This window comes from Podarcis tiliguerta (assembly GCF_965153285.1).
Source record: "Podarcis tiliguerta genome assembly, chromosome: 6".
NCBI classification, from domain to species: Eukaryota; Metazoa; Chordata; class Lepidosauria; order Squamata; family Lacertidae; genus Podarcis; species Podarcis tiliguerta.
In genome coordinates, this window is record NC_139539.1 from 41,653,972 (window position 1) to 41,681,766 (window position 27,795).

Sequence of the window (27,795 nt, forward strand, 5' to 3'; positions counted from 1 at the left end):
AATAGAGCCCACATTACTAAATGCGTGGCTCCTAGTGGGTACCAGTCATGTACCTGAGTCACGGGAACAACTAACACAGACTCACCTGAAGTCCTCAGTGATCAGGCAGGGATATAAGGGATTTAACAACTTATGAGAGACTTAACAGAAAAAGCATTTTCATTCCCTTCCCCTATATCCATATGCCAATAAAATATGTCTCTTTATTCTCTCTGGAATTAATTTTTAGATCCCATATAAGATATGTTAACACATAATTTAACATTTCCCTAATTCAATTTTAATAACAGGGCACAATCAGCTACTTTACTGAAGGGCTTTGGAATGCCTTAGGGCTCAGAGATCACTGGATAGAAGGCCCTAAATTAAGAAGTACAGCTGAAAAAGTGGCACATTTTCGGCAATAAATCTAAAGCGCTGTCACAAATTGATCTTTCAATAAGAGACATTTAAGAGCAAATTGATAAGTTAGACAGCAATAAGTCACACAGAACAGATGGTATTCACTCAAAAGTACCAGAGATCAGAACAATGAAATTACAAAAACTGCTAACTGTATAAAATCAGTTTATGTGGCAGAGGTATAGAAGGCAGCCATTGTAATGCTGCATTCTCTGTGTGTATGTGTGTGTCTTGAAGGCTATAAAGTTGTTTGTGGAACTGTAGGACAGTGAGTCACTTTAGTCCCAGAAAAATCAGTGAAAATTGTAGTAGTCAGAAGAGAATTGGTATAGTCCACCCACGGGATGACCTTATAGAGCAGCCACATTAAAAACAGCTCTTGCACAGCCCTGCTAAAAGCACATTTAAGATCAAGACTCAAGATATGCCTTAGGCGAGGACTAAGGCCTGTAAAAATACATAGGGGCCAGGATTCAGGCTGACAACAGGGTCAGGATAGAAACGGACAAAGGGCCACTTGTCAAAGGGAACACCAACCAAGTGCTGAACAGGATACGGGCCCAGAGAAGAACTTAAGCCAGCACTCAGGCTCCAAGAGATAAAAGACTCAAGGAGAAACTAAGACACGTTTGACAAGATGGGAATCACTGGAAGACTCCTCAAGTGCCCAGGTGAACACCAAAGCTTTTGAGCAGCTCCAAAGAAAAATGGTTTTCAAGGAAGGGCAAGTAGGAATATCCTTCAAGGCGCAGCTTCCTGGAGCTAGATAAGGTCAAGACAGGAGAAGGAGGACAGCACATGAAAAGATGAAGAACTAAGGGCAGGAGAAATAATCTGGATCCATGGACAATAATAGCGAGAGATGTGTGCGGTGTCTGTCTGTCTTAGTGAATCAGGCTATAATCTGGGATAGCCAAGCATAAATGGAAGTTCTCCAGGACTGAGCTTTGGACCTGGAAAAAGCATGGATCCTCTGGAATCTCCCCATGCTATTACCCAACTCCTAATACTTCCTCATCACTGCCCTTCTCCTTTGTCTTCTTCCCTCCCGGGCAAACCATTTTTCCAGGCTGAGAGAGGGAAGCTTAAATTATGTTGCTAAGCAACTACCAATGACAAATGGTTAGATCAGCTGCTTGACAGTTCTTGACCACTATGGGGTGTGTGTCTACAGTAAATATCCTGCTTACTAATGTGATGGCCCTGTGGATGTTGCTGCACTCAAGACAAGCAAGATGACCACCTCAAAATATTATGACCCGGGACACAGCCTGGAACATGGCAATAAGAAACAGCAACATGGGCAGCAGGATAAATTCTAGGGAAGAGACATTGTGTCTATCTCTGTCACTACAGCTTCTTAGTGAAGAACCTTCTGGACTGACTCCTCCCAGGGTGGCCATTGGTTCCTCCTGGACAGGAAAGAGTGTAAGAGAGCTTCCTGTTTCAGTGCAACTTTGCTCTGGTGTGTTATGAGTTTCTGGCCTTCAGTCCTGCTTTCTGGTTTGCCCTCTCTCATCCCAATTGCTCTTCAGTCTGGACTCCCAGTTCCTGACTCGCTCCAAATGTCTGCCCACGGCCCAGCCCTGACAACAGGATGACCATGTACTCCATGTCTAGTCATGTCACAAACTGTGACACTCACCTGGCAAGTGAGGGGAACATATTTCTAGCATTGCAGGCATTGTAAATGATGCTGTAGGATGATAAGGATAGACTGAATGGAACGATCTTACAAAAAACCCAAAATGACTTGGCAGTGAAATGCCAAATGAAATTCAGTGCAATGAGTGCAAAAAATGCTCACTGGAAATGACTATTTAATGTAAGCATAGAATATCGAGCTCTAAATCACCACTCAGAAAACAGATTTTGGAGTCATTTTTCACTGCTGAAATAAACAATGCACCACTGTAGCTATGAAGGTAAGCCGAAAGGTTAGAAACTATTATGGGAAAAGAAAGGGGATGGGGAGAGAACAACACAAGAAAAAGCTAACAATGCCCATATCAAAAATCATTGCTGCTGTGTGCACAACTTGATTCCATGAGCTGTTCTATTATATCACACACAAAAAGAAGACAGAATAGAGCTGGAGGGGAGCGAACTGTTGAGAACAGGGAACAAAAACTATCAATGCCAAGGATAATTTCCATTATGAGGAAATCCCTTAAAGTCTTAACAGTACTTGTCCTTTGAGGGATGGCATCACTGATGAAAGTAAGACTATGTAACATCCACAAGGAAAGGGCAGAAAAAGTGAATGAGGAACTTGAATTTTTGTCTGGTCTCTATGATGGTATCTTGCACAGATGGAGATCCATCCCATCATTAGATTTCCCAAGAAAACAAGTAGGGAGTAACTCAATGAAATCAGCCACTACCAGCTTTCATGAAAAATTGTTTTTACGTAATGCACTGTTAATCTACAAAACTCTTGTTCACAGGATTTGTGGAGGCTTTTAGAATAACAGATGAAAAAGATGAAACAGATTAAAAATAAAAATAAAGGACTCCCGAAGCACCAAGGTGATCATCAGAGCTTTAGAGTATCTCCAAAGATAAAAGTTCCAGAGTAGGACTATCATTCAAGGGCTAGATAAGACCCAGACAGGAGAAGCAGAACAAGTGCATGACAAGAAGGTTGTTGGCTGCTACCATGACAGTAAGAGTATACAAACTCTCCACTCCCTTAAACCTCAAGCTCTTTCCTGCATTCCGTCTAGTCTCTGTCAGTCACAGGACACTGGATGGAATTAATCATTGGTCTTACTCAACGTGGAATTCTTAACTGATGGGTTTTGTAGGAAACAGCCACTGTGAGGAAGGCTAAGTCAAGACAGTAATAGTGCAGTAAATACCATTGGATAATGGTACTAACCCACAGGTTAGCAAGAAGAGTCATCACAAGCTAGCCAAAATCAGTAAGTCATGGCTCAGTTATTTCCTAACCATAGGCTACTAAGGTATAGTTTAGGGCTGGGGTTGTTGGGCATTGTGGTCTAAAATATCTGCAGGGCAGCAGGTTGGTGAAGGCTGTTTTAGAGTCAGTGGTCAGCACTCACCTAATCCCAATGTATTTATCACCCTTCCTATGCTTTTAAAACATCTTTGCTAATGCTGTTACAAAATTATTTCAAGAAAGAATAATTTGTTTTTTCTTAAATGCCCTTCATTTTGGACACAGTATGAGTGAACACCAACAAGTACATTTAATGGCTTTCTTCCCACCTTCCCTTATCTCTGTGAATGAGAAATACTCTGCTCGAGAATTGACTGATTACATATCAGATTGACCATAACAGTGTCTCTTCTCTTGTGCTCGAAACTATTCTTGGGCTGTATCTCCTGGGAGGGAGGGAAGGTCTGAGATGAGGTAAATTCATGGAGGGCAAGCCCATCAACAGCTCCTAGCCATGATGGCTATTACTCTACCTCCACTCTCAGATGCAGTATGCTTTTGAATACCAGCTTCTGAGAATCGCAGGTGGGCAGAGAAGCTCGTAGGTTTTCCACAGGCTTCTGGCTGGCCACTGTGAGAACAAGATGCTAGGCTAGAGGAGCCACTGGCCTGATCCAGCAGGCTCCTCTTATGTTCTTTCAAGTGTTTCAACTCAGCTGCCCTCCTCCCTTGTTCAATACTGTCAACCATCACAGCCTCCTTACTGTCAGGGAAGTGGTTCAATTTGAACTGTCAGCTTACAGCAGCAATAGAGACAACAATAAAGACAGAAACAAGTGATATCTCCTTTCCTTTATGAGAGAATTTGGTGGGGGTGGGATTTCAGCCCCATTTTCTCCACTACAGTTTCCATTTCTCAGCCACTGATCTCTACACAAGTCCATAAAATTATTTGGATACCAGCATAACAAAAACAACTTACGAACAGGATTCCACCTTCTGTTTCTATGCCACTTGGGTAATATTACTGCTTAGGCAGAAATTGCTATAGCATCACTGAAATACCATCTAGCATGTTTACTGGGATTCTGAAATACTGTACAATATCATAAACAGGAAATTTTAGGGCGACGGCGGGGATCCTGCATCTAAAGCCAACTACACTGAATTTCATTGCTAAAATTGAATTATTCCATTGCTGGGACTTGGCCAGGCCAAAGGACGTAGCTCTCCTTTGAGAATGTTTTGAAGTGATTAGGAGTAGCTCCTTGAATTGACAGAAGTTTTTGGATCAAGCTGTATGTTGTTTGTTGCAGTTGGCACTGTTAAGAGGGGAAGGCCTAGGGAGCCGAGACTTGTGAGAGAGTAAGCGAGAAAGTGGGCATGAAAACACAGCCAGGCTGCCAGCTGGGGAATTGGGGGTGGGGGGAGAGATTATATTGTGTTTTAACTCTCAATCAGGTAAGGGAACAAAGAAGGGAGAATATAAAATTAAATGTTCAGCTAGGGAAAATTCAGCACAGATTAACAGTTAACATAGATTTACACTCTGTGAAGATCTGGACCCAGCAACACCCAAAACAGTCATTTATCGAGAGCACAGATTATTAAGTCTATGAAATGAGAAGGATTTGGTTTATCTTACAAGGCAAGTCACTTGTTCCAAGCAATGTGAAGGATCTACTTTGTTACAAGGTGAGCCATTCATTGTTTCTAAAGCAGAGATGAGGATTCATTGTTTCTAAAGCCATTCATTGTTTCTAAAGCAGAGATGGGGAATCTGTGGCCCAGCTCCCACCATCCCTGATTTTGGGCTGTGCTGTGGATGATGGGAGTTGGGAGCCCAACAACATCCAAAAGGCCACAGGTTCCCTGTTCTAAAGCAATGGCCCACATGGTAGGAAGCTATATCCCACTTGGGAAGGTGCTCAGTTTGCAGCTCTAGGGCAACACAGATTTGGCTTTCCCCTACCTTGACACAGCTGGCCTCCTGTTCCAGTGGAATCCAGTGGAATCTTACACAATGGAGCAGAGGGGCAAAAAAAGCAGGTGGACAGACAGCTGTGACAACCGGATAGGAGTGGTGAACCTGCTGGATGGCTTCATGCCTTGAAGCATCTATTATCATTATTATCAGTAGCATAGAATAATAGAATTCATGGAATCATAGAGTTGGAAGCGTCCCAAGGGCCATCTAGTCCAAGCCACTGCAATGCAGGAATCACAACTAAAGAATCCCTGACAGATTCCCTGTAGTAGCAGTATTTATAGGCAACTTCTGGTTTAGGTTTGTCTGAATGATGTGCGATTGCACATGCATGCACAGTGCCGTACTCAGAAGTAGTCCCCAAACGTCATAAAGACGTCATGAAAGGGGGTGGAACAGGGCAGAGTTGGGCATGAATATTGCCTGTCTTAGACTTCTTAGTTATTTGTTATGCAAAAGGTCTCAAAGCAACTAACACCACATTTCGAAACCTAAACATAGATTCATTATAGCATCACACACACACACACTACCAACCATTCATTAAAATATATACTACCTCTCCCCACAACACCCCTCCCTCCCCAAAGGTCTGCCATTTTCCCACAGGGTCTCCCCCATGCAGCCCTGGGAGCCAAGCTACATAAACAGAGAAAGTACAGGTTACTTACTTTCATTATCGCCACCAGGAGGGTGATAGAAAGACAAGCCCAGGGAGATTATGGCTGCAATTTCCAAGATGATTAACGTGACATCCTGAAGTGCTTCCCAGACTAACTGCAGGAAAGTTTTGGCCTTTTTGGGTGGGATGAAGTTCTGGCCAAACACTTGCCTTCTTTTTTCCAGATCCGCGGGGTTCCCAGAGAGGCCTGCGAGAAAGAGGGTGTGTGGAAGAGAGAGCAAATTAAAAGGGAGTATCAAAAAGCATGATTACTTTGAACCCACTCTTTATGCCCACTTTCCTTCCTCTTCCACAGGTTCCATTATGTATATTACAAAGTACTTCCCACCCTGCGAACAGTAGAGCTCTCCTGCGATAGATGTTGTTTGCAAATAAATATTGCAAACACGAAGTTGCTGTGTCAAAGAGAATGAATGAGAGGTGGAGAACCACTTGCAGCCCAAGGGCAGGATTCCCTTCTGGAGGACACAAGCCAGCAGTGGGCGGAGCCAGAGGCAAAAGTGGGTGGAGCAACAAATATAAATGTTACCTTTTTATCATAGGTGAGTTTGCACTCACACACCCCTCTCTATCCTCCATCCAGACTGTGCAACATTACTTTATTTAACAAAATTAACACATCACTTGGCTTAATAAAACCTCTAAGCTGCTTACAAGAAATATAAACCTTATCAGCAAAGAACAGTTAAAAACAGGTACTGAAAAATATTTAAGAGATAATTAAAATTAACAGTAAAAGATAAACACATGTTAACATCTATATATCAGGATAGGCTTGCCTAAACAAAAATGTTTTGAGCAGGTGCAGAAAAGAGTACAGTGAAGGCATCTGGCTGATGTCACCAGGCGGGGAGTTCCGAAGTGCTGCCACCCTAGAAGACTGATTTCTCACAGCTGCAAAGTTCAAGGACACATTCCAGCCAGGCAAAAACTTCCAGGGTGCAAAGCAGGGCCAATCAGGGGTCTGGCCTAGGCAGATTTCTGAGGGTCATACAAAGGCCCCAGACATTTCACCTCCCCACCCCCTGCTCTAGACATGTTACAGCCTTGGGGAACTTTGGCATCCCAAGAATAGAATACTTTGTATTTATTATCACGCAGGCATGGAATCAAATATTTTCTGTGAAAATCCAGAGTACCTCCACACACATCCCCTCATCTGCTCACTATAACTGACAGTGTACTTAACACACCCACCCACATTGAAAAAGAAAAAGACAGCTGCACAGATTGGTAGTGATTGCTACACCTGTCTTTTGGGTGTCTTTCTTACAGCTGCTTAAAACCACATCCTGCTCCACAGCCGCTTAAGTTCAGGAGAGGGAGAGGAAGATCTACATTTTTTCTAAGAAAACTTTGTGCAGAATAAATTAGGAATAGGAGGATTAGTAATTAGGCAAGGCCAAAAATGAAAAATACTCTGCATAATTCAAGTTAATCGCATAATTGGGATTTTTGAAATGTTAAGTGTACAGAATCCCATTTTAAAGGCAAAGACAACCAGGGTCCACTTCCCAGATAACAATGTGCATTCGGCTTATCAAAGCAGCAACATAGGAAGGGGCTTAGCTATTGTCTCACTTGTGGCAAGTATCCAAAAGATGTTGACCACACAGGTCAACAACCCATCCATCCCGCATTAGGATTTTCATCATAGAAGTTATTTTCACATGCATTCTAGGAACAGAAATGTCTGCAAAATAAGAAGAGGCCTTGAAACCCATTCCCACCAATCAGATGGTACTATTTTGCCCAAGCTCTTGCTGCTCCTCAGAAACAAAGGAGGAAAGCCAGCTGAGGTTGCACGGCAGCTCTCACTTGAAGAGAGCAAGGTGTCAGGGATGCCGGTGTTCCCACCACCCACCCACCCACAGATTTTCCTGAAGCCCAGATAGTGGGCCGTGAAATACCAAACAGGAGCAGAAGGAGCCCTGTGATCTTGCATGACTAGCTTTGCTCAAATATCAGGTCGGAGGGTTCACTCTGCAATCTACCAGGGTGATCTGGGGAAAGGTGGCAAGCCAGCAAGTGATGTGAACTCATTTCACGGTTGCCAATTCTGAGACAGGCTATTGGGGGGTGGGGAGACATTCTTGGCGTACAATAGAAGAAAGAGGAATTCAAGAAGGGATGGGAAGACTCTCATCTCTTCTCCGCTTCAAGTCTATGACCATGTTGGTCAAACCCCCCATCTTATGAATTCTTAAGAGTCTGGCTCCTGCTACCTTTTACATGGACCAGCTAATTAGAAATTAAACCTGAGCTGACTATGTATTGACCAGTCTCTCTGCTGCAGGGCTGTCTTAAGCATATGCAGCGCTGGGGTGCAAAGATCTGCCCGGTGCCCCCCCGGTTGCCCAGTCCCAGGCGCGCAGGAGGGCAGAGCCGGCTGGCCACCTCAGCGTCTCACTGGCTGAGTTGCTTCCAAACTCACGGCAAGGGGCACCCACAGCAGAAGAGCCCACCACGGCGCTCTGACAGATGGGTGGGCTCTTCCCTGGACTCAACTCCCGGGCCCCAGACTCTCGGCCTGGCGCCCCTGAGAGCCCGGCACCCGGGTGTCCCACACCCCTAACACCTATGGGTAAGATGGCCCTGCTCTGCTGCAACTGGGGACAGGAGCAGCAGTGTTTCCTGCTGGAGGACTGGGTTTCCTGAATTAGCTGGGTGGGTGGGATGGAATAGCCAGCCCCTGAGATCTCTTTCAGCTCTATGATGCTATGATGGCAGCTGCCAGTGCTGTGCCACTGCCTCAGCTTAAGGGGTTAAAAGGAATCACAAGGCTGTTGGGGGCATCGTATAAATACAACAGGTGTGGAGGGATTTTTCCATTTGAAGAGGCACATTTTGCCATTTTTAAACTGAGAAGTGACCTGATAATGCGTTTCTTTTCACAAGTGCCTACTACATTTCAAAATGAAATATTCTTTCTGACACATTATTTCTCTTTCTCTCTCTCTCTTACACACACACACACACACACACACACAGTCAGCTTACACATTTATTTCTGGCTCAAATTGGACACATTAATAAATATATCCTTGAATATATTATTATATATTCTTTTTTTGTTATTATTACGAAATGAACAGCACCTGTGTCGCTGTCCCCCTCCTAGATTGGAATTCTGGGGTGCAGATTCCCTCCCCTTCCCCACAAGCTCTTCACACATCAGTGGGACTTTCAAATCCCCAAAATAATTCATGCCCTGCAAGCACAGATACCAAACAATCCGTACTGTGGGGGGGGGGGGGTATGAACCCCACTGCTGGAGCTAAGCACCTTATAATAATAATTTTTATTACCATAGAGCCTAACATGAAACATCCAATTCCTTTTACGACTAAAGGTGTTTACCAGGGTAATTATAGCAGATACGAACCAAACTGCCTCAATTTATATTGCAAAGAGACAGCATTTTCCTTGGGAGAATGGAAATTATGAAGGAAATGGGATAACATGGCTGTGCAACAGCTGCAGAGAGGTTGAATACAATATTTTCATTTTTCTCCCATGCTTCCTTCAAGATCTCAGGTTGATGTACATGACCCTCTCCATCCCTACTTTATTCTCACAACTCGTGCGAGGCTGAAAGATGGTGACTGTCCCCAGATCAGCACTGGGGGTGAGTCAGGATTCGAACTCTGCTTCCCCTGGTCCTAGTCTGACACATGAACCCCTATGCCATGCTGGCTTTCCTTCAATGATGTCACCAAGTAGACTAAACCCAATGAATGACCATGCATGACCAGGTGGATGTGATGCCTCAATACAGCAAATGACCAAGTTTAAACAGTAACGCCTTGGCAGAGAGAGATTGAGCACATCTTCATTGCTTGCCCGTAGCTCTAACCATGAAGCCCTCTGTGGCCTAGAACTATGAAGACTCCTTCTCCCAAGGACTATCACTCTGGCTTTTAAGGTCTTCTCAAATGTAATAGTTGCCAAAATGTCCGACTGCCACTTAAGACACTCAGAGTCTTGGCAGCTCCCACAATGCTTTGCTTGGACAGGAAAGGACAGAATAATGTCCCGTCCCTGCGTGGCAACAATCTGGATGGTGCTTTCTTTGACATATGGGATGCTGCTAGGGGTTCCCAGCAGGCACATAAGCTCCGGAAAACTTGCCACGCTGTCTGACTGGTGACTTACAGCTCTCCCCTCCTCTCCCTGCAGATGAAGGGGTAGGAAATGGAAAGAAGAAACTTGAGCTTACTGGAGTCCGCTGGCTTAAACAAATGTCCACAGTGAAGAGAGAAATCAATGTTGCTTTTATCCAAAAGCAAGCAGATCAGAGCAGCTGGAAAACAAGGAAAACAAGGCAGCTCCAAGAGAGGAAAGAGGGGATATCAGGGTGCAGCCTGCTTTGGGAGAGAAGAAAGGATACCCGTCCCTACACTGATATTTCCCGAGCCAATTTTTTGTAGAGCTAGGACCTCTGGCTGGACCAGAAATGAGACCCGAGTGGACTTCCAAAGATTTCCAGAGACCAGTGGCTGATTGAGAATGTTTAAGGAAAGTTAAACTGTCAAGGCAGTCGACTTTGCCCCCAAGGGAACCCCCAAGTGAAGAAGTCTCAGAGCCAGGAGAATGGTGGTGGGATGACAACGAGTGGTCAGAGGGAGAAGAGGGGGCAGACTGGGAGGACGAGGAGGTGTCGGGAACCGAAGAGGCAGCAGGGTTTAGTGAGCAGGAAGAGGCTATGGCAGAGCGTGGTTTGGACTCAGAGGAAGGAGAGGAAGAGGGCCAGGAGACAAAAATGAAGCAGACTGCTGAAGAATCAAGGAGTCTCCCCCTCCTGCTGTGACCAGCTCCCCTTCTCCCTGGTCTCCCAGAACGTGCAGAGAAATGGAAGAGGGTGGAACAGCAGGAGACAGAACAACAGAACACTAGATTTCTAGGGAAGAAACCAGGTGAGGAGCCTTAGACAGCTGTGGGAAGGTGGGGACCTTCAGTCCTCACGACTGCCTCATTGGGACAAGACCTACTGGAAAGCGTTGCTGGGATCACTAGAACTGCACTGTTTTGGTTTCTTTGAATGAAGCATTAACTTCACTGATACCAGCATGGGCGTAGCCACGATTTATGTTAGGGGGAGCAGGCTTCATATCAGGGGGCAGAACTCAGAAAGTTAAGTATTTTTATGAATTTACTTGATTGGGGGGCAGCTGCCCCCCTTCCCTCCTGGCTATGCCCATGGACACTGGTTTTTTTTATTGCTGACCTACTCCTGACTCTGACTCCTGAAATTCTGGGGAAAGATTCCAGAGAGGCTACCATTTCTTTGCCTCCAAACTCCACCTCTGCATGCCATTTAATGAGCATTACTCAAGGTGGATTGCTTTCCCCAATGGGGTACCCTTCGTATATTTGGAACTACAACTCCCATCATCCCTGATCATTGACAATGCCAGCTGGAGCTAATGGGAGTTGTAGTCCAAGCCATCTGGCATGCACTGGGCATGGAGAAGCTTGGTGTATACCTTAATATTTACTTACACACTATTTTATGTACAGGAGTACATTCCTCTACAAGATGAGGTGTGCTTAGTGAAGAACTGTGGACTGTTCTTCAAGCTCTCTCCTTTGTTCTGCTTTCCAGAAAAGAAACAGGCAGAGGCAGCTTGAGAAGAGACAAGAGGGCTCAACTTTGGTAACATAACAAGGAGTTCTCACCTTGCTTAAACTCTTCCCCAAGTGAGAACAAAAGCAATATAAGGGTGTGCTACTCAAATAACTTTGTACAAACACAACCCTGAGATTGTGTTCTTTAAGTACCGGTAATTACTCCTATATAACAGCTTCATTCTTGGGAGCGATTTCTTGCAACAGATTCCCATTGGAGGAATTGCACACGGAAGTGGAAATCTATGTGGATTTTACTACAAAGGCCTTGGAGCAGGTCCCTATCACCTCCTGTTCAGCACCCACTCTTGGGAAACACATGTTAATGTTTAATGTATGCTCACAGTACACAGAGGCAGCTAGTCCTTGTCACTATCCATGCAACTCCATTCAAACTACCCTCCCCCCCGCCCGTTCTAATTCCAGGTCCCTCATCTTGTCTTTTCCAAATCCACACCAAGCAGAGCAGAGGCTGAAGACAAACCCACCCCTTACAGCCACCCTCCCCCAAAGTAAGTGAAATACAATTCACCATAGAAAGCTCATTCCTGGTTTTCTCTAAAGGAGGACAGGAGGCCCACTGGACCAGACTGGATGTGTCTCCATTGAAGTGGGCAAGCTCCATGCTCTGGGTCACTTTGCCTCAAATCAATCTGTCATTCTCCAAAGTAGGCTGGGGACTGATGGTGATGGGTGCTACTGTGGGCCTGGCTTCCCAGCAGCAGTCTTGCCACCATGTCCCAGGATGTTGAGGGGGCAGGGCAGGAGTGAGACTGGGGTAGTTCAAGCACACCAGAACAGCCAATCTGGTGCAATGAGCTGCTCTTTCTTGGGTATGCTATAGCTGGTCTTATTGACAAAACATTTTTCTCCCAGCTACAGTACTCACTCCTTCCCAGGCTCCTGTATTTCACGCATGCTGCCTTTCTTCTACTGTGTCTGCAAATTATTGGGTTGTTTGGTTGGAGTGTGCTTGTCTGACACCCTCCTCAATCAAGTTCTGGCTTTTGTTTTCTTTTAATCTCTTGCAAGCGCCCTGCATCCACAAAGCCACCAGCTGTTTGGGTGCACAACTGTGCAACCAGCTACTAAGAGGAAAACAAATAAACTGTACACTGTGTGAAAATGAGGCTTCACTGACTGTAGCTGTATAAAAAGTACAGTGGATAAAATAACGACAACAACCAAGCCTTGTGAAGAATGGTTGAAGGAGCTGGGTATGTTCAGCCTGGAAAAGAGGAAAATGAGAGGAGATATGATAGCCATCTTCAAATATCTCAAAGGCTTTCACATGGAAGAGGGAACAAGCTTGTTTTCTCCTGCTCTAGAGGGTAGGACTCATACCAATGCCTTCAAGTTTTAAGAAAGGAGATTCTGACTATGGAAAAACTTGGTGACAGTAAGAACTGCTCAACAGTGGAACAGTCTCCCTCAGGAAGTTGTGGACTCTCCTTCCTTGGAGGTTTTAAAGCAGAAGTTGGACAGTCATCTGTCATGGTCATGGATGCTTTAGCTGAGAGTCCTGCATCTTTCAAAAACAACCCAGTAGTAAAATAATTTAAAGCAAATTACAGTCAAGAGAATATATGTATCGGGGTCAAAGGCCAGGACAAAGAGATGAGTCTTCAGCATACAATGAAAACAACATCAAGAAGGTGGCAGATGCACTTCTGTAAGGGGAAGGAGACATCACCTTGCCAACAAAGGTCCGTATAGTTAAAGCTATGGTTTTCCCAGTAGTGATGTATGGAAATGAGAGCTGGACCATAAAGAAGGCTGATCGCCGAAGAATTGATGCTTTTGAATTATGGTGCTGGAGGATCGCCGAAGAATTGATGCTTTTGAATTATGGTGCTGGAGGAGACTCCTGAGAGTCCCATGGACTGCAAGAAGATCAGACCTCTCCATTCTGAAGGAAATCAGCCCTGAGTGCTCACTGGAAGGACAGATCGTGAAGCTGAGGCTCCAATACTTTGGCCACCTCATGAGAAGAGAAGACTCCCTGGAAAAGACCCTGATGTTGGGAAAGATGAAGGGCACAAGGAGAAGGGCACAACAGAGGACGAGATGGTTGGACAGTGTTCTTGAAGCTACAAACATGAGTCTGACCAAACTGCAGGAGGCAGTGGAAGATAGGAGTGCCTGGCGTGCTCTGGTCCATGGGGTCATGGAGAGTCGGACACGACTAAACGACTAAACAACAACAACAACAAAGGGGAAGGAATTCTACAGCTTAGGAGTTGCCACAGAGAAAACTCTGTGAACCTGAAATTTACAGGGAGGAAACATTTCGTTTGGCGTTGCTTATGGGTAACATCATGTGGACTACACAGCTTAAATGAGAACACAAACACGAAGTAAATTCCAGAGTGGATAAGCCTTGACAATAATACATACAGTTGTAATATATAAACCTTAGAAACAAGCCCATCACAGTTACTAGTCAGCAGTTTTATTTTACTAGCCTGCTAAGGTGAGCAGCCTCTTCCTGTGCAGCTAGCATGGAAATGTAAGCTCCAAGCCACTTAGCAAGTTAGTTGCTGTTTTTATACTGCCTTCTGCCCAGCATGCTGGCAGAGAATAAATGGAGCTGTGTTTTTCCATGCTGGCCAGAAGCCTCTTCCTCTGTGGTCAGCATGGAAACTAAGATGGCTAGCAGAAGAGGGAAGGAGCCATCCGCCTCTCCGCTGTCAGCACACTCACTTGCCTACACGGAACTCCTTGTTACCCATGCCAACCAGGCAAGTTAGATGTAATATATGCACTGGTTTGTGGACTAAGACCTGGGAAATTGGGGTTCTAGTCCCCCCTTGTCCATGAATCTCATTGGGTGATCTTGGGCTGCTCACTGTTTCTCAGCCTAATCTGCCTCACAGGGTTGTTGTGAAGATGAAAATGGGGAAGGGGAGAACCATGAATTCCTTGGAGGAAAGGTGGGATAGAATTGCAAATAATAAATAAACACCGCCTGCCAGTTCAGGGTACCTCATGTGAGAGACTCTAATAGCAAAGGACTCATGCTGACAATGGCAGTACAACCACCAGCTGCAGAGAAAGAACATTGAAATTTAGCTCTTATTTACTGTGTGAGTGCATGCACACACATTTGTGTAGTCACTGAAATGTCCAAGTTAGCTACCCTAATTTCAGGCTATAGGTGTATAGGAAGACATTAGTGCAGGGTAGCCAATGGGTCTTAAGCCCTCAGTAAGTTAAGGACTTCCCCTGCATGTGAAGACAGGCTCTGGCAGATTAAGCGGACGAGATCAACAGTGGGTCTAATGGTCAATAAGGCTATTTCTGCACATGTTGTAGAGGGGACAGATGGGGATGGTCAACCTGGGATGGTAGCCCATTTAGGAGAAGGAAAACTCTCATCCTAAATCTCCGTTGCCTTGCAGGATATCTTTGGGAGAAGAAATGGCTAAGGAGTAAACCCTACACAAATCTGGATGGTCCCTAAGATGGTTGGATGGTGCCTTGTACGCCTCTTTCCAGCAACTCCTGCAGCCAAGCTAGTTCCAACATATTGCTCTGAGGCTGAGAGGGGAGTCTTGTTGTCTGGCAGCCCAGGATCTCTGCACACACTGCCTAGACTAATGCAACAGTCTGACTTCACCCCCCCCCCCAAGGCACACTCCATTGCCTCTTGAGACAGACGGATGCCAACAAGTGCAGAGGCAGCCTTAAAGTGGAGATTTTGAGAACTCAGTTGTGATGCTTTTGGAAATTTCACCCTGCAGTGTCTCTTCTGACAATAAGGAGAAGGTCAGAAGCGTTTGCTTTAAGACAAACCACCGTTCCCTGTTACAACTCAGAGAAGCTTTATTTTCGAATTCAGGCTAACTAGTTCACTAACTAGATTTTAAGCCTGTCTGGGTTTCAATTTGCCAAGAAGAAAGGAGAAGTCCTTTCTCTTCTATCCTTTGTCAGCCTTCTTTGGTCAGAAATCACAATTTCCAAAGTCCATGTACTATGTACCGTATGTTGATCTCTCAATGGAAACATTGATAAAACAAACATTATCATGAGGAAGCTAAAGTTTATTATAAAGACAAAGTGTGTTTGTGGTTTGTGATTTAAAAAGAAGGCTTTATCAGTAGCTAGTCTGGCTCCTATGAGCATGCCTTGAACTCTCTTTTTAGCTAGAAAAGGGTAGAAGGAAGTCAACTATAAGTGATAGGAGAGAAGCCCGTGTGCAAGAAATAAATGAAGACTGGGGAGTGGGGCAAAATAGGAAGTTTAAAGATTATGGGAGGAATCTAGAAGAAAACGAATGATTGGTTGTGTATTTCTTTAAGGATAGGGATTTCTCCACACGGTGCATAGCTAAACTTTGAAATTCACTCTCACAAAACATAGCGATGGCCACCAACGTGGATGGAGGACCAGTGGCAATTTCCCACATGCATGACAACTGTCCAACCTTTTGGTTTCTAATAATGTAACTTTTAAACAAAATGTTTGTAAAATGTAAAAGTCTCAGTACTACTTTGAGAAGGAGGTTTAAAAAGTTATTATTATTTTATATACATACATACATGCATATATATATATATATATATATATATTATTATTATTATTATTATTATTATTTTACAGAACAACAACAACAAAAACTGTGCAGATTCAGAGAAATACCCATGCCCAGCAAGCTCAATAGGGGAAGAGGATGGTTATAACTCAGAGACCCATGTCTCAGCTTCAAAAAGAAAAGTAACAAAATAAGGCACACATTATTTTTGTTCTGTGAAAGTATCCAAGTTCAAATTACAAGGGCGACTCAAATTAAGGGGGAGCGCAGGAATATTTAAAGCAACAGGGATCCTTTAGGAAGCATTCTGCTGGGCGCATTGACCAAAACTCTCTCCATCCCCCAACACAGGGTCTCAGCAAACCTTAAAATGAATTCCGTGATCACAGAATGGCCTGAAGACGGCTCTTGAGATGGAAGCAATTCTGAGCCATGAGTTTCTCCGTGATAGTGATAATTAGACAAAGCACACTGGGCTGCCTTAACCTGAATGGGTTTTCTGGAGATAGGAGATTAATTTGGGTTCTTTTCTGATACAAACTAAAAAGCACGAATCCCAGCTTCAAAAGCTAATACACTGATGAGACTCCCTTTCTTAGATACATCACATTCAATTTCTAGTGCAGGGTTGGAGAACATTTCCCTTTCCCCCTGTTGAGAACGACATTACTTGGAGGTAATCTGTCAGGGGCTCCTTGCTAGCAGTGGGTAGGGCCAAATCAAAATATAGGCTTTGCCACCTCTTAATCTTTCTCTTTCTGCCACCACATTTCCCTTTTCTTCCGCACCCATCAGAGCGTGAGGGGAGGACCCGATTGCTCTTGCCAGAGTCTGAGCTGTCTGCATGCAGAGGGCTTAGGAAATTAGGCTGAGGGCTGAAGGCTGCTCACCTTTACACTACTGCAATTAGCTGAGGAGAACCTCAAGCTGGTGAAAATGGCCTTTATGTCAACTAAACACAACTAAATCTGGCACTTGAAATGTTTTGCCTTTGATCCTGAGCACTGCGCTGGTCTCCAAAGGGCTTGTTGCTAAGTAGAGAAGGGCAGATGAAGCAAAACTGGGACTGATGGGAACTGGGCATGCACATTCCTGGCAGAAGGTGCTGCTCTGCTTGGCTGGGATTCAGCAGCACTAGTTGCCCACAGAGTACTCCTATATTTTAATAGAGAAAGACAGATAGTCTCAAGAGACAGCTTGAATCAGCAAAATGGATTCAATAATTTTTTCATTGCTCACAGGAAAGTTTCTGAGCCTGCCATGCAACTCTGCTGAGCTGTGTCCAAATTTGGCATGCAGTACTCAAGTTATCCAAACTCTGGAGCTGTGTCCAGAAAGCAGCTTCCCCATGGCAGATTTAATGCTAAAGTCCTACTGCATGAGGGTGTGGCTGGCATAGTTCCTATGTAACATGTACATTTTAGGTGCATTGATATTTAAAAGAATCTTGACAGGAAATGCCCAGAGTTTTGCCAGTGCACCTTGCTTTAAGACCTATACAGTCAACCCAGTATTTTAATTGACTTCAGCCTTTTCAGATGTAACATGGGACCACACAGTCTCCACTCCCCAGCTCTTTTGTGAACATAAGAAAACGATCAGAAGCATGTCCTTTAAAACAAACCACAGTTCCCTGTTATATCGAAACCCAAGATGAACTGTGGTTTCAGATCCTGGATTGTGCACAAGATGGATTTTAAACAAACCACTGGCTTATTTATGTAGCAGAAAGCCATGGTTTTCCCATTATGTCGGAAGCACGTCTTCATCTGGACAATGGAAAGCATTGTGTAGGAGACTGATCTTAGGGATGGTAAGTCCTGACTCACAACTGGGTATTGTAATCCAACCTAAGGTGGGTCACACCACAACTGTCTCTTTTCAAGTGGTTCTTAAGAAAAAGACAAAGAAGGGATGCCAGATGTATGTGGATAGAGAAGGTGAGAGTAGGAGCGAGAGAGAGGGAGAAATACTACGGAGAAATAAGAAAACACTGAAGAGAGAGCTCAACACAGGGTTTGTTTGTTGGTTTGTTTAAAAATTAGACATATGACCCTTGTTGCTGGTTGAGGGTCCCAAGTCTGAAAAGGTTGGAAACTATCAACAATGGGATTGCTTCGCTCTGGCCTGTAGACTGTTGAAATTCAAGTCAACCTAAATATTTGTTTCCAGCCCATTCCTCACCAAGTTGTACTCTAGGAGGCCCTGGGTTGAGACACTCCACTTTCTCCCACTGTTGTCTACATATTTTCATACAGAATCAAAATGGAAGACAGCATTTTGTGTTTGGTAATTGTTTTTATTCTTTTCAATAAAGTTTGTAAAGGAAAAAAATAGAAAGTGGGGAAACTTTGTCTTGGCACCCTAAAGGCTGCAATCAGGGCTTAATTTTGAACCAGACAGAGATATCCCAGCTTCACAGTGTATTTTCAGTGCCAGTGTCTATAACGTCTGTCAACAGGAGAGGTGTTGAAGCTTATATCCTTAGCAATAGTAAAGAAATGCCATCAGTGTTATAACTCCTTTTCTGAATGCATTCCCAGCCAAGCATCCACTCTGAAGCCTCAATTTGTAGCATCTCTGCTGCTGCCAAACCACAGGGAGACTGCATGGGCCTCCCCATCTGATCAGTAGCCTGCTGGGAAGATGTGTGGTGGTGAGAACCATGGAATGGGATATTCATATACCTTCCAGGTACATGAGAATACATGACAGCAAAGCAGCTCCCACACTGCAAAAGGGGCCTAATCCTCCCCCTCACCTCCATAGCCTGTAGCCTTCCCTCTCTGCCAATGAATTCTCAAGCAACTCAGAAGGAGTATATTATCTGGATAAATTGAGCAATCTCACACTTCCACAGGCTTCCACGCAGGTTGCCTACAAATGCATGCTCCTTCAAAGGGAAGAGAAAAGACTCCTGGAGGGAAAGCCAAAAGCTGAAGGCCTGGGGAAATAAGACTGGTGTGTGGGGCGATGTAACAGATTCTTTGCCCAGCCCATGGAAAAAGCCTGTTCCCATCAGGCCACTGATGATGTGGAATGTCTCATTACAGGCAACAAAACCGTCTCAGCCTGCCAAGGTCAAAAAGTAGGACAAAGAAAGAGGGGGCATGTGGAAGGGTAATGGCAGAGGGCAGGAAGCAAAAAAAGGCTTGTGGCATGTGCGATTGTATACTGTTGAGTTGTTTTGCAGCAGCCTCAGATGCACCGAGAGCAGCAATAAACCAAAGTGAGATCATTTCATAGGCTGTGAGGGGTGGAGAAAAATACAAGTGTGAGAAGGAGGCAGAGTTGAGGGCCAGAACGCTGGTAAAGATATGGCCAGGGCAATGACTAGGCCCAGTCTCTCCCACCCACCCCATGACCCTGCCCATCCAAAATGCCCTCAACATCCATAGTGGCACAGTAGGTCCCAAGACTGAGTGAGAGGATAAGCAGTGACTGTGGCAAACACACTGTGACTCCTTTCTCCCCACTGTTCTAGTCCAAGGGAGGCCCTAGGCTGGTGTGAAGAGTTCTGGGAGAAAATGGGGGCCCTTCTGACCATGTTGGAAGAAAGCAACCCACATTGGAACTACAGAACAGAAACCAGCTGGTAGAGGGGTCTCTAAAGAGCTTAGGAATATAGGAGCCCTGCTGAATCAGACTAAAGGCCTACCTGGTCTAGCATTTTGTTTCCCACAAAGCCCAACAAAATGCCTATGGAAAACCCACAGGCAGGACATGAGTGCAACCACCCTCTTCTGCTGTGGTTCCCCAGTGACTGGCATTGAGTAGCATACACAGAGATACTCCTAAAGATTTCCTCCCCACAGTGCTCATCTGTGCAATGGGAAAGGCCATAGCTAAGTGGGTAGAGCATCTGTTTTTGCATGCAGAAGGTCTGAGGTTCAATCCCAAACCATACTGAGGAACCCATGATTAAGATTTCAAGAGGCTAGATCAGGCTTCCTCAACCTTGGCCCTCCAGATGTTTTTGGCCTACAACTCCCACGATCCCTAGCTAGCAGGACCAGTGGTCATGGATGATGGGAACTGTAGTCTCAAAACATCTAGAGGGCCACGGTTGAGGAAGCCTGGGCTAAATGGCCACATGAAAAATGTTTCATGGAGCTCCAGCTAACTAAAGATCAGTGTTGGAAGCTACTCATAGGAAGAGGCACACTTCCTTGTGCAGAATCCACCCAGCTGAGTACTGCCTACACTGACTGACAGCAGCTCTCCAGGGTTTCAAGGGGGAGATTTCTTTTCAGCTCCATCTGGAGATGTCAGGGGCTGGATCTGGCATTCTGCATGACAAGCATGTGCTGTACCCAAACGCACCTCCCTCAAATCCCTTCTTGGCAATAAGCCTTTTATTTGACCTGTTATTTAATCCATCCCTACCCCCCACCCCAACGCTATCTGTGGTTCTGACAACTTGCTGCCTGGCAGATACCCTGGCTACACATGGCCAGAATGCCCTTGCAGGCTCCAGCCTAGAACGGCACCCTTCTGAAGTTGGGATAAGGGGGGGGGGAATGCAAGTTGGTTATTAATTTTAACCAAATCAAGGTGTGCCTAGTTTGCTCCTGTGAGACCATGGCTTACCCAGTGGGCCATCCCCAGCTGTATGCGCTCACCGCTTGGCACAGGAAACACATGCCTCGGTGATCCAGATTTGGCATTTCCACCAGGACAGCCCCCTTTCTCTAATTACATCTTTAGATTGTCTTTCCCTTGCCACTTCCTGTTCCCAATTGCAGCTGTGAAATATGCTAATCCGCTGCTTACACCATGAGAAACAAGAGAGCTAATAATAACCTGCAAGTTTTCAAAGCGCGCACACAGAAAAGAGTAGTTTTCAGCATCTCACCCTGCCTAGTGCAGCTGCCATCCCACACTGGCTGACCCCATGCGCTGTGTGACAACTGGCTGGGACCAGCCTGTTTACTTTGTGCTCACTATGGCCTCCCCTATTAGGAATCCTATAGTGCTTGAATGGCAAGTGCCCACACTCTGTTTCAAGAAACACAGCTCAAGTGAGACCGCCCCTCTTCTTTGGACCAGCTGGTGTCGGAAAAATGCAGATCCTTTAAAGTTACACAGAACTCTTTGTTAGGCTGTTTGGGATAAACATCAAAGGGGGGGGGGGAGAAAAACACTCTCTGCCTTTGAGGTGCATCATAGTATTTCTCTATGTCTGCATATTATCAGTTTCACCTTGATGAGGATGGGGCCAGCCAGCACAAGAGATTATGCTGTCTTAAAAGGTGAACCATCACTGCTGCCTTTCCTAGTGAACTGACTTCCACTGCTGTCTCCTCTTGCCCTCCTTTAGTTTTTGCTGCTGTGTGAGCAGAGGCCACTCAGACAGTTCTAGGCACTCTGGGGCCCTTCTCACCCCACAGTACAGTCATACTTTGGTTTTCGAACAGCTTAGTTCACAAACAACTTGGAACTCGAACGTTGCAAACCCGGAAGTGGGTGCTCCAGTTTGTGAGCTTTGCCTCGGAAGCCAAACATTCAGCACGGCTTCCGATTGGCTGCAGGACGCTCCTGCAGCCAATTGGAAGCTACACCTTGGTTTCTGAATGTTTCAGAAGTCGAAAGGACTTCCAGAATGCATTCTGTTTGAAAACCAAGGTGTGACTGTATGTCTCTTGGAGGAAGGGCCCTTCCTCAGAGTGAGGCACTGTGAGTGAGGCAGTCTTGGAGAGCGCCTGAGCCACTGCTCTGAAGTGGTATCAAAGGTTCCACATTTTACTCTTGGCAATGGCAAATACTATTAAAGTTTAAACACTTGTAAATTATGGAAGTTTGAACAGGTGCTCTCACAGAGCCAACCACTCAGCCCGATCCACTGCAATGAGGCAAAGGACTCACCTTGTCTAATAGGAGGGCTGGCCCCATATGTGAAAATCTGTCAAACTCAAAAGCTTGTTTTCATCAATTTCAACCATAGTTAAGATTCAAAAGGGGTTCTATTGTCTGCACTGCATTCCTTGATCTAGAGGTCTCTTTTAAAAGTATCACTCTTTGCATTTAAGATGTAAGGGAAAGACCTGGCATTTCACTGAGGGGGCTTTAGATCAAGGGAGGAACCCAGCCAGGTCTGTGCATTTATGGGTATCACCTACTTGTGTGATGGTTCAGCCTCAGATCATTCTTGTGGGTTCTCTCCCTCTTCATTAATTTTCAACATGTTCCCTTGAGGGTTTTGCAGTTGTATGTTCACTGCGCTGATAGCACCCGCATGCAAATAATCTTGGATTGTACTTTCTATTGTGTCTCACCCTAGTGATCCCTTTGAATTTGCACAAGTGCACAAAGTAACATCAAAAAGCTGCAACCTGCTCCACAAAGCTCACCTTTAGAACCAAAGTGTGTGTCCGAGTGTATGTGCACCCACACTAAAGTCTCACTAGGCTCCTCCAAAAAACAGATAATCACAATGTCCGATTCACACGATTTTTATCAGAATTTTTTGAGCATGGTAAGTTGGAGCAGGAATTGTATCATTCTTCAGACTAGTACAAATTGCAGTATGATGTATGCTGCAACATCTGTGTCAACTTCAAGTCAGGCACGGATCAATGGAAGACTCAACTACAGCAGTTATGTACTTTTACTGTAATGTATTAGGAGAATAGGAAACATTCCTTTACATTAAAGCTGCACTTGCTATACAGGGAATCAGAGATCATACAGGGTCATTTAAGACCTTTAAGGATCCCCAGGTACAGATTTCCTCTGAAGTGTAAAGCAAGGGGACAGATGGAGGCTGTAGGACCTTCCATTGCTTTTTCTAAAAGAACAAGAACAACATTTAGATTGCCAACTCAGAATGGACAACTCAGAATGGAACCCTATACCACCCAGACCTGCTGGTGCAACCTAGCCAGACGGGTGGGGTACAAACAACAACAACAACAACAACAACATATTTGCCTTTGGAGACTGTGTGGTCCAGGACTTGAATGCAGCTTGATTAATGAGGAAGCATGAAACACAGGTGCTTTGCGCAAACTATGACTGCACTCCCAGCTGCATTCAAATTCTGCAAGCAGGTTGGATAACCCTTACCTCCAACTCTTCTTAATTTGCACCCTCTACTCCAGGGGTCAGCAAAGTTTTTGTGGCTTGGGCCGGTTCACGGTCCTGCAGACGCTGCAGTGGGCAAATGCTATTTCCGGCACTCCTTCCAGTGTGGAGGAGGTGTGCGCAGCTTCCCATTGGCTGCAGGAGCTTCCTGCAGCCAATGGGAAGCCGGCCAGTGTCATGGAAGGTGGTCCCTGCTCTCCTTCATGCTGGTTTAGTGTGGCACACGGGAGCCAACAGAGCGGGTGTCGGGGGTCCCCAAGTGGGTGGGGGGTTCCATGGGCCAGTTAAACAACCCCATGGGCTGCTTGTGGCCCATGGGCCTTAGGTTGCTGACGCCTGCTCTACTCTATGTATTTTACCTTTATATCAACATCAGAAATAATTTAAAACATCAGAGGTATCACTCAGATTGGATATAGGAATCACACCACTCTTTAATGTTTCTGGACCCTGGCCTTCCACATCCTTGTTTTCTCCAGATGTTTGTTGGACTAGACCTTCCATTAGTCCTTACCATTGACCATGCTGACTGGGACTGATGGGAGTTGTAGTCCAACATCACCTGGAAGAAACCAGGTTGGGGAAGACCATTTCATTTTGCATGTCCAAGTTGCATGTCCAATGCCCAGCAAAAGAACTCAAAAGGGCAAAGCATGCAGGAAAAAGAATCCAGCGAAGGGAGATGTGCCACATTGCCAGCAGTGGTGCATGCACCCCTTTGAGACATTACAGAAGTCATATTTTTGATGGTTTCACATCACATCTCAAATAGTGGGATAATCCCAATAAGGAATTTAGGTCAGTGACTGAGATCCAATGCACACTGGATTCACAGCAGCTGCTTAATTAGTTTGGCCTATTGCTTCTCGCTGTTCAAGGTGGCTGGTAGATCTGGAGGGGGTATGTTCTCTTCAGCCTCCGAGGTGTATTCTCTTAAAGATTTTACTTCCTGCCCATGGAGAGATGGGAGGAAACAATCCCACACAGGACCACATTTCTTTCCTACAGGAGAACCGACGATTTTGGCGATGAGTCATGCAACCTTTTAACTTCAAACAAGAAGTGGCTGTCATGGACCGAAGAGAAGGGGAGTGAAGCAGTCATCTCAAGTTTGGCGTTTGTGTGGAACAGCCTTGTTCTTTGTTATCGTGTTTGGAATCTTGATGTACTGCATTTAGAGGGTCTTTTGACACCCATGCAAAAAAAACCCCACACAACTTTTTTTTTTTTACTTGACAGACATCACACAATGCAAGATCATTTTACATAGATGAGCCCAGCAGATGATTTCCCTCTCTGCCCAACAGTGTGAACCGTATGTCTCTTCTGAATTTGTCTAGCAAATTATCTTTGCAACTGGGGGGGTGGGGGTAGCCTTTGCTGCCAAGCTGTCTAATTTGTATGCAGATTATTGGTCCCTGGCAGATGATTTATATACGCAAATCTAACCATGCAGATCCAAGACATTTGAACTTGAACTCCTTATTAACTGACATAGCCACTCAAAACCCAGGAACAGTTTCAAGCAAGAGGCCAGCTTTCTCCAGGCCTCCAGAGGCCACGAGAACATTTATTTCCCTACTGGGGCAATACATCTCCTTACCTTCCACTGGTGAGGTCTTCAATCTCTTGCAAATATTATGTACACCCCCATAGGTGTCATTTATCCGGTTCACAGCCTCTCCACTGCGAAGTTCCATGAGGTTCCGCAGATCCATAACAGAGCAACCAAAGTCCCCCTCATGGTTGCCCTCAACCACAGAGTTCCCAGGGTGGTGATCAGCAGAGTTGTTCGTCATCTTGACAAAAGCAGAGTTGGTTCAAGCAGAGAGCAGCACGAGAAATGTTGTCTGCAACTTTTTCACTTCTGTGTCTCTTTCCTCAATGGAAACAGAGCAGGTAATGTAAACTTCTGAGCTCCACGCAGAAAGCAGCCCAGTTCTGTGGCCTGTATGGCACCAGAAGCAACGCCTCTGGGGAAAATGGAGGATCCTGGGTTAGAGGGAAGGGCTGGCGAGGGGGTGGGGATACCAGCGCTTCCTTTTGCAGTTCCCCAGGTAAAGCTGGTGAGCCTAGCCAAGCCCAACTTCTTCCGATGAAGGTGTAAACAGGATGCACATGTTACCGTGGAAGCAACCTTAGCAACAGCCAGTGTGCATCTCCCAGAGAAAGAGATGGGCTCCCTGGATACTGTCTTCAACCGAAACTGCAAGACAAGGAAACAAAAATTATAAGTTAATAAGAGACCCAAGAGGACAGTTTATATACACATGGGTGCAGCAGAGGCAATGGGAAGTATCCATTCTGGGAATGAAATTGCAAGGGATGCAGCCAAGTTTAAAGATTGTCCCAGATATTGTGCTGCTCTTCAGAGCAGCTCTGAATGCATTTAATGATGTTTTTGCTGCCTTTCCATTCACAAGTGTGCTAAAGGCTGCTTATGATGATGATAATACTAATACTACTAATAATAATAATACACAATTATAAATAACAATGTACTGCAAAAAAACAACAACCCCTTTTGGAAATCAGATGTACCAAGGCTAGCCTTTTTTGTTTGTTTGTTGAAGCCCCATAAGATGATGTGCTCAACTCAAACAGATTCGTAAATTCTTGGCCTCAGAGAGGAAAATACAAAGAAGACAAGAAAAGGTTACAAAATGGCAGGGAAGTGACACAAAGGAAGGGAGTTTCTAACTGACTTTACTGGCTTTTTACATGAAAAGGCTGCAAGCGGATCCTCCAGGGAAATTCCCAACCTTAACAGGGCAAAAATGCATATGCCATAAAGAACAACCACCTACGGACACAAAAGCACCATGGCTTCAGCCCTTGTGGCTTCTCAGCAGTGCTGTTGAGCAGAAGAACCAAACTTTAAGGACTGGTGCCTGAGGCTGCTTTTTCCTCTCCTTCCTCCCCATCCCTTTTTCCTAGTGCGTCATGTCTTTTATAAGCCACTCTGGTGGCCTTTTCAGCTAAAGGGTGAGGTTAAGATGCTTTAAATAAATATAATAAAAACTGCTTTGGAAAGTAGTCTCGCCCCGCCCTGCCCCCAGGCACTATGAAGGGAAAAACCAAGGGCTCAGCCTCCCTTCACCCCTGTTCCACTCTTGCAGGGAGGAATTTACAGCTCCTATGTTGGCGGAGTGGAGGAAATGCCCCCCTCCGTAGGAAAGCAGATTTTGAGAAACTTCCCAACAGTATGACCAGCTCCCTGTTGCAGGAAGCAGTGGGCTCTCCTTCATTGGATGCATTTAAGCAGAGGTTGGCTGGATGTTTGTCGGGGTGCTGCATCTTCATCCCGCATTGCAGATCTTGCAAAGAGCACAGGGTTGGGCTTGATGGCCTTAGAGGTCCTTCTTAGGGACTATGATTAACTCTCTGATCTTGCTTTGATGTGCAGGGACGAGCCCAATCTATAGCTGCCAGCAATATTCTTCGACTTGACATGGAAGTGTGCATCCAGACTCCCATCAGATTTTGTGTGTTTGGGCAGGGGTAATAGGGCTTTGACCCCCAATAATATGCTACAAGAGTAGAGAGGTTTTCTATCAGTAGATGACCTTTCCTACTCTGTGCCTACAGATATTGATATACAGATGCTAGACAGCAGAACTGCATTTTAATGAATGACACAAGATTAAATGATGGACAAGAGTGGAAGGAAAATTTGCTGTTCTGTTAATTCCGCAATTCCTTTGGGGCTCTATTTTCTGGACCAAGAGCTATATCTTAATGGAAAACTCTTTAAGGTCACTGGGTTTGGCCTCTCAGGCCTAACTAGCTCGTGTCCTTGCCATACACACTGTACAAAATCAACAAAAAAGTCTGCTGTAAGCCAATATCATCCATTGGAGACATTTCTTAACCGTGAATGCCTATTGGACATCTTCCCTCCTTTCACAGAAACAAGGACCCAGCCCTAAGCCTTTCTTTCACTTTAGAAATACAACTCAAATTGCTGGATGTTAGGAAGCAGCAACAGGGAGAAAACACCTCTGTTTGAAATCCAGATTTCCAGATGTTGTAAGAGAAAAGTCCTTTTCAGAACAGTGCTCACATGCTCCAATCGAGGCTCCATCCCTGCGCAGTACATGCGACAGTCAGAGAGCAGGACTAGTCGGGGCAGGGCTACACAATGCAGTCCTGCTTCCCCCTTGTACACTGGGGGAGCTTGCGAACACTACCCCTGAAAAGTCTTCAATGGAATGTAGTATATCAATTTCTTTAAAACTGGGGTTTACCTCAGCTGCATATAAAGTGGGTTGAGGGCCCAGGTTTTAGAGCAAAAGGGGATAACTTGATTCTGGAGCTGGGAGCTCCAGCTTGAAGGAAATGTGACATCCAGATGGAGGCTGCAGTGGGTGGGAGGACAGGATTGAGCCCATTGCACCTGCGTGCCCCTTTTGCACTAAAATCTTACTTGATAAGGGATTCTGGCATACCCAAGTTTTTAAAAAACGGGTCTGCTGCTGTCTCACACAATTTGGGCCAGAGAAAGTAGATGCACTTTCTGACCCAACTTACTGATTTTCTCCTAATGGAGAAGCAGCTTTCCGTGAAATTGTTTAAAT

General features: G+C 45.2%; 1 protein-coding gene across 18 annotated transcripts in view; it reads right to left on the reverse strand.

Moving 5' to 3' along the window:
* The window catches only part of ATP2B4 (ATPase plasma membrane Ca2+ transporting 4), a 164,761-nt gene that overhangs the window by 62,662 nt on the left and 74,304 nt on the right, over positions 1 to 27,795 (reverse strand). For all 18 annotated transcript variants that reach the window (XM_083445511.1, XM_083445526.1, XM_083445516.1 and 15 more), the window contains 2 exons: positions 24,822 to 25,424; positions 5,963 to 6,160 (listed from right to left, as the gene is read on the reverse strand). In XM_083445511.1, coding sequence (XP_083301637.1) covers positions 5,963 to 6,160; positions 24,822 to 25,017 — 394 coding nt within the window. In that variant the 5' untranslated portion in view covers positions 25,018 to 25,424. The remainder of the gene's footprint in view (positions 1 to 5,962; positions 6,161 to 24,821; positions 25,425 to 27,795) is intronic.